Genomic DNA, 7,774 nt, shown 5'->3' with positions numbered 1-7,774 from the left:
TCTCTCTCTCTCTCTCTCTCTCTCTCTCTCTCTCTCTTTCTCTCTCGGGACTGTTGAATTTACTTTTCTCTCAAAGTTTTGGGTTTTCACGGAAAAGCCCTTGGCTGTGACTTGTTTTAGAGAGCAATAAATTTGGATTAAAACTCAAATACTTGACATTTACAATTTTCTGCGACGGTTTTTCTCCCGCTCCTGAAGTTATTTTTGTCCTCTGTTCATTGTTCCTTCTTTTCCCTTATTTTCTCAATATACTACGTGTTACCACTATTATCTCAAAATCATTTTCGAACTCTAATTTGAATCTCCCGGATATTTATGGCCGATTAATAGTGTCATCTACGAAATTTATCGTCGGGACGTTACCATAGACCATCCAGTTAATATAGAGATCAGTGGTGGGAACCCCTGTACGTCGGGCCAATTTCCCCTAAACACAGCTGGGCGAGTTCTAAAATAGCGAAAGTCTAGTAACGTCCTCCAGACTTCCAGGGGTCGCGGTTCCACCCAAAACCGCTATGACTTCCACTGAAATATACTATAGTATACTGGAAAGGGCACTGCAATGCCAGACGCGTAAACGGAAAATGAGCCAGAGGAGTAGATTTTGGGGGCCACCTTTCTCGCTCTTTCGACGGTGTTGTAACGAGATTTTCTCGTTACGGGTTGAAATCCCCTTAAAAAGATACGTGAACTCTAAAATTGAGACATGAAGCCACATCTAGAGGGGGCTGAAGAAAGCCGCAACTATATGAACTGAGCGACAAACCGATGAAAGACCTAAGGCATAGCGGTTATGGGTGAAACCGCGACCCCTGGACTTCTGGAGGACGTTACTAGACTATCGCTATTTTGGAATTCGCCCAGAATGTGCTAGGGGAAAAGGGGCCGACGTACAGGCTGTCCAACTGAGTGATTCCATAGGCTATGTCAGAGTAGACTAGGGACCAACGGCCAGGTGAGAGGACTGGTGCCTCAGGGATCCCGTCGGGTTGATTGGTGGGGATAGGGTAACGGAATGACCTATCGTCGCTGAGATATCCAGACTAGGGGCAGAAGGCCCTAGTAAGATTCTGGGTTAGTCGAACGCGGACGCTCGAGCGGGGAAGTCGAAAGGATTTCTCCGATATATACTGTGGTGTTGGCTTGAAAGATGGCCACGGGAATGGTGGGCGAATAGCTCAGCGCAGCTAGGTGCATAACTGATGGTAGCGAGCGTAGGGGGATGCTCCTGCATCCCCCACAAACGGAAAAAGGGTTATTTTGGAACTGTTAGTGACGACTTTGTTGTTTCTGGCGTAATCCGGCTCGGCGAAACAAATGTCGTGCGCATGGGCCCGTGGGTCTGGAGTAGAGATCGTCCTCCTGTCGACCCGACCATTTGCCGACATTCGAGTACCCGGAGCCGGCGACGTGCGATGACCGAAGCAGTAACTGGTGGCCGAGAGCGCGGGTGGTCGTGAAGTGGGTAACAGTGTTCCACTTTGGTCGGATCAGCCTCTCGGCGTCCCGGGCTCTGAGGAGTCCCAGCTGATTTGCATTTAATTCTGAAAACCCTCCCGAGTCGACATACTCGGGAGGCGAAAGCCTACTGAGAGGGTGAAAAACCCTCCAGGACGAGAGTAAATTCGCTTTACATGGGGGATTAGGCCGTGAGGCTTAATGTCCAGCCTGAAACAGTGGCTGGTGACGTTTGGCATACGATACTCCTGGTGGACCTCGCCCACTGTACCGTGTCACACTGATGCTAGCTGGGCAACCCTTTGCCCGGCCACAGAAGTCCTCTGAGTGGACGAGTTTGCCTCAGAGGCCGGTTTTCGTCGAACCTCCCGTGAAGGTTCGGCTGGCGCNCAATATCTTTACAGTGTGCATGCGCGTAACGTCTCAAATGACCCAGGGTACAAGCGAGTTGAGAAGCTTAGGGTGAGTCATGCACAGTGAATTGATGTGTCATAGTATATTACATGCCCGATACGAGCCTTGGAAAACAGATCTCCGTCCCCCACGTGCAAGATTGCCTTCCAAGCCGAAGGGGTGGATGGCAAGGACGTGGGGGATGGTGATAGGTTTTCCATGGTGAGGTGTGTATATTAATTTTCGTGTCGAGAGACCTGAAAAACGCCAGTTTCGTGGTGCGCAGCATTGGTTATGCTTGTCCAAGGTAAGAGAATACTTTTGGAGCAGACGGTACGCCAGAGACAGGTGGCCTCCAAAATCAACCCTCTCTCTTGGCTCTCTTCGGGCAGCTCACTGTCCTTTCCAGTATATAGTATATTTCAGTGATGACTTCAGCCTTTCATTGTTGTGAGGCTTTTCGCATCTCGTCCCGGCTCCTTCAGCTGCCTCTAGATGTCTCTTCCTGTCTCTCTTTACAATCATTTCAAGAGTCTAAATTTCTATTTGAGGGGATTTCAACCCGTAACGATAAAATCTCGTTACTATTTTATTGAAGTTGTTATGGATGCAATGTTTAAATTTCGATATTACTATTAAATTTTGATATTACACCTAAAAAATACTCTTGGCCTATTCTATAAACTCTGAAGAGAAGTTCTCCCAGAAAAAAATCGCCCGAACCACTTGGATATCATTAAGAGGTGGCTGCATTTATTTTAACCTTTTTCGTTCTAATTCTCTTGTTGATGAATGATTTTGAATGGATGAAAAACACATGATATATATACTATATTGTTTATCGTGGATTTATTTTCCAATGTTTACCCGGGTTATTTGACTTTTCTTATCGAAGCTTTTGCGTCTCTTTGATTATTATATAGCCTTTGGTCATGTTGATTGCATTAATTCGTTTAATCATGCTATTGTTCTCCAAGGTGAATGGCGAGTTAAACGAAATGTACGAGAGTTTATTCCGGAGCCCACTGAAACGTGTGTTCGTTTATGGTACCTTAAAACGTGGACAACCTAATCATGAACTTCTTACCAGTAGTTCAAATGGTTATGCGAAGTTCATTGGTATTGGTAAAACCCTATACAAATATCCGCTGGTTATTGCTTCCAAGTACAACATTCCCTTTTTACTGAAACAGCCAGGAGTTGGGCATGTAGGTACTCTTTTAATTTTAAGAGAGGGCCAAGGTGAAACTTGAATGTCGTCGGTTGCTGAAAACATTCATAGAGTGACTCTTGATATACAGGGTGTCCCGCAACCGACCTTTTTCCTTCGAGGGTATTGAAGAGGGTGCTTTTTGAAGCGGAAAGTTCCTTTTCCATTTTTGGATCCTGGCATTTTTTTTGGTCGGACTTTTTGTTTTTGTTTGAATAACTAATTTCAGGGGCGAGTATTTTTTTTTACAATTGTTGAAATTTTTGTTTTGTTTTTTTTTTATGCGACATGACCCGGAAACTGATAGTCGATGGAACACTACTTACAGCACGGAATGTACTCGCGAAAAAAATTAGTATGATCCACAATTACTTCTGATTGTTCTTAGTTTTTACAATTATTAAGTATACAAATTAATAAGGTGCTTTTTTCATGGAAATCAGAGTTTATTATAAAAAAATAGACATTTAACGGTCGAAATATTCTCCGTTATTTTCGATGAGTTTACTCCACCTCACTGGCAACTGACGAATTCCTTCGCGAAAGAAACTTGGCGGTTTTGACTCAATAAATTCATCGATGCTTTTTCGGACTTCATCGATTGTTTTGAAGTGCTCATCAGCTAGGTGGTGTTGAAGAGATCGAAATAGGTAGTAAGCCGCTTGAGGGAGAACATCCCATCCTAATTCACAGATAATATCTTTAGTGGCTTTGGCGACATGCGGTCAAGCATTCTCATGTTGGATAATTACTTTTCTACTTCCGCTGCCAGTATATGGCCTGTTTGCTCCAATGCATCATTCAAATGAATAAGCTCTTGTTGATAAACCTTCGCAGTAACAGTTTGGCCAGGTTTAAGTAGCTTATAATATATATCACCCTTCATATCCCACCAGATATTCAGCATCACGTTTTTCGCATAGACATTGGGTTTCGGAGTCGACATCGATGGTTCGTCGAGATTCACCCACAATTTTTTGCGTTTAGGGTTATCGTATAACACCCACTTTTCATCGCCCATAATGATTTTGTGTAAGAAATCTTTTCTTTCAAATCAAGTGAACAGAGATAGCGCCGTCTCCAGTCGTCGCTCCTTATTTTCGGGACTCAGATCATGAGGAACCCATCTACCCTCGCGTTACAGCGTTTTTATTTATTTAAAATTGAAATGCAAAAAGAATGCAGTGCCTCAAATGTTGCTTATCGACAGACATCGTGTTTACTACTATTTTTTAAGGCTATGTAAGGAGTATTTACTGCTTCGGTAGCTGAATACTACCAACATATAAAATATTGAAATATAAAGTTTTTGAACGCAATTATAAACCGCGAAATATAGGGGCACCTTATTAATTTGTGTACTTAATATGTTAATAATTGATGAGTAATTAATTATTTAGGGCTAAATTTATTTTATTAATTTAATAATTTGTTATTTATTCATTTTATTTTATTTATTATTATTTTTTTAAATAATTGAATCTTGATTTTTTTACATACAGCACAGTGGCATGCACTGAGGGGGGGGGGTTGAAAATTGAACGGAAAAGGGGGGAGGTTTGCGGAACGAGTCTGAGTCCAAGTCATGCCTCCAAAGGGGGAGGGGGAAGCCACCCCCCACGCGTATCGGGGAGGATAAAATTTTCACACAGTGTGGGAAGGGGGTTGAGAAATGAGTCCGAGCTCAAATCATGTGTCCAAAAGTGTGGTGAGTATTTTTTTTTCGCTTTTTGCTCTCAGTTCGCATGGATTAGGGAAAATTGGACATTTCGAGGGGGTGGAAGCCACCCCCGCACTTATCGGGGAGGTCACAATTCTCATACAGTGAGCGGGTGGGTTGAGGAACGATTCAGGACCCAAATCATGTGTCCAAAAGAGGGGTGAGCATTTTTTTTTTCAATTTTTTGTTCTCACTCCAAACATATTGAGGTAAATGAAACATTTGTGAGGGAGTGGAAGCCGCCCCCACACGTATCGGGGAGGTTAAAATTTTCACACAGTCAGAGGAGGGGGTTGAGAAATGAGTCCGGGCTCAAATGATGTGTCCAGAAGGTAGGTGAGTATTTTTTTTCACTTTTTGCTCTCAGTTCACACGGATTAGTGAAGATTGAACATTTCGAGGGGGTGGAAGCCACCTCCGTACTTATCGGAGAGGACAAAATTTTAAAACAATGAGGGGAGGGGGTTGAGAAATGAGTCCAAGCTCAAATCATGTGTCCAAAAGGGGGGTGAGTATTTTTTTTCGCTTTTTGCTCCCAGTTTGTACGGATTAGGGAAATCTGGAAATTTCAAGGGGTGGAATGGCTTCCACCCCCCCCCCTCCCCACCGCACCCACTCCCCGCACCCCCGTACTTATCGGGGAGGTTAAAATTTTCACACAGTGAGGGGAGGGGGTTGAGAAATGAATCCGAGCTCAAATCATGTGTCCAAAAGTGGGGTGAGTATTTTTTTTCGCTTTTTGCTCTTAGTTCGCATGGAGTAGGGAAAATTGGACATTTCGAGTGGGTGGAAGCCAGGAAAGGGGAGGGGGTTGAGGAACAATTCAGGACCCAAATCATGGGACCAAAAGGGGGGTGAGCATTTTTTTTTCATTTTTTTGTTCTCACTCCGCACGTATTAAGGTAAATGAAACATTTGTGAGGGGGTGGAAGCCACCCCCACACGTATCGGGGAGGTTGAAATTTTCACACAGTGAGGGGACGGGGTTGACAAATGAGTCCGAGCTCAAATCATGTGTCCAAAAGAGGGGTGAGCATTTTTTTTTTTAATTTTTTGTTCTCACTCCAAACATATTGAGGTAAATGAAACATTTGTGAGGGGGTGGAAGCCACCCCCACACGTATCGGGGAGGTTGAAATTTTCACACAGTGAGGGGACGGGGTTGACAAATGAGTCCGAGCTCAAATCATGTGTCCAAAAGGTGGGCGAGTATTTTTTTTCGCTTTTTGCTCTCAGCTCGGATGGAAAATTGAACATTTGGAGGGAGTGGAAGCCACCCCCGCACGTATCGGAGAGGTCAAAATTTTCATACAGTAAGGAGACGGGGTTGAGGAATGGTTCTGGGCCCTAATCATGTGTCCAAAGGGGGGGGGGAATATTTAAAAAAAACCTTTTTTTTTTGCTCTCACCTGAGACTTTGAGGTCTCCCTTGTGGCACTACGTGCATGCGAGCATCCACAGTCTGCTGGAACACACCTGATTTCGGATGTTGTCGATTGGTCCATCTATCGCGGTACCTTCGCGCTGCCTCTGCTGCAGAACACTTGAATTCCCCATAAATTGGATTCATATGAACGTGTGCAGTCACTCTGTAATTCTCCATTCTTCCTTTTATGCCAAATTCCGATAAATATGAAACATAGATAACTTTCCCTCATGAAATAAAAATATTTACCTCATTTACCTATTTATTTATCGTACCATTATTTCTCGATTCTTAGGGAAAGAACCTTCCGATATCTTGAATGTTAACATTGAAGGGAAATAAGAGACGATGTAAATAACACGAATGAGTCAAACAAAATTCTATGTTATTGCGTATTTTTATCGTCTCTCGTCCTCTGTTTATGTCAACACTGAGATTCCTGGAAGTTCCTTCAGTGATAAATAACGAAAATAAGAGGTAAGTTTTGTGTTTCGGGGAGGGAGAGTCAGTCGTTTTCGTCAACCGTGTTTGATTCTTTGCCGGAGTCAGACGTGAAGTGAAAATTATGGTGAATTTCGCAGGGAACGAATACGCTGATGTGCACCTTATTTATGATGCATGCCGATGTGATGCAGTCGAGTCAGTGCGACTGTATCGCATCACATACCCGAATCGACACCACCCGACTTCACAAGTGTTCCGGGATGTGGACTCTCGCATGCGAGAGAATGTGGTTGTGCCACCAGGTCACGGTGGAGGACGTCAACGTGGACTTGACGACGAGGAAGCAGTCTTGGCGTGTGTGGAGGAAGACCCGACGACAAGTTGTCGGAAGATTGCAGCAGAAATTGGCTACCCGAAATCCACGGTGAACCGCATCTTGAAAGAAAATTCTCTCCACCCGTTTTACTACACCAGAGTCCAGAAAATTGAGCCGGGAGATGTAGAGCAGCGTCTGCACTACTGTCAAGAGTTTCTGGCTTTGTATTACCAGAATGAAAACTTTTTGGCCCAAATCATGTAGATCGATGAAAGCCTGTTCACGAGAGAGGGGATTTTCAATCAACAGAATTTACATAATTACGCTATTGAAAATCGTCACTTGGTGAGGGAAAAAAGCTTTCAGACACGGTGGAAACTGAACGCGTGGGGAGGAATAGTGAGTGATCGGATGTTTTTCTCGCAACTTCCGGATTATGTGAATGTAAGTATTGAGTGCACAATAAGGCGTGTCAAATTACAGCCCTATACTTTTTTTTCTTGTCCCCGAAAAAGTGTTAGCGTATAAAAACACCTTCAAGGTGACGAAATATGTTTGTTGAACCCTCATCTCTCCGTACCATCCATTTTTTCAATAAAAAAAAAACATTTTTTAATTAAAATAAATAATTTCGAAGATTGGGATTCGTGAGGCGTTGGGAGGGGAGAGGCATGAAAACGAAGGGTTGCAAATTTTACCCGGCAAGGGGAAGGGGTCCCTGAACCTATCTGAATCCTCCCCATCGCTCCATTCACATGCGTTAATTCAATAAAAAATAAAATTGTTAAATCGAAAATGAAAATCTCA

At 43.5% G+C, this 7,774-nt stretch overlaps 1 protein-coding gene across 1 annotated transcript in view; it reads left to right on the top strand.

Moving 5' to 3' along the window:
• Positions 1-2,832: 2,832 nt before the first annotated feature.
• Positions 2,833-7,774, top strand: part of LOC107044255 (putative gamma-glutamylcyclotransferase CG2811) — a 232,133-nt gene continuing 227,191 nt past the window's right edge. The window contains exon 1 of the mRNA XM_015266058.1: positions 2,833-3,059. Coding sequence (XP_015121544.1) covers positions 2,850-3,059 — 210 coding nt within the window. The 5' untranslated portion in view covers positions 2,833-2,849. The remainder of the gene's footprint in view (positions 3,060-7,774) is intronic.

This window comes from Diachasma alloeum, unplaced genomic scaffold (genome assembly GCF_001412515.2).
Source record: "Diachasma alloeum isolate Michigan unplaced genomic scaffold, Dall2.0 Dall_scaffold_00702, whole genome shotgun sequence".
Lineage (NCBI taxonomy): Eukaryota > Metazoa > Arthropoda > Insecta > Hymenoptera > Braconidae > Diachasma > Diachasma alloeum.
This window is presented reverse-complemented; position numbering and strand designations above follow the sequence as displayed.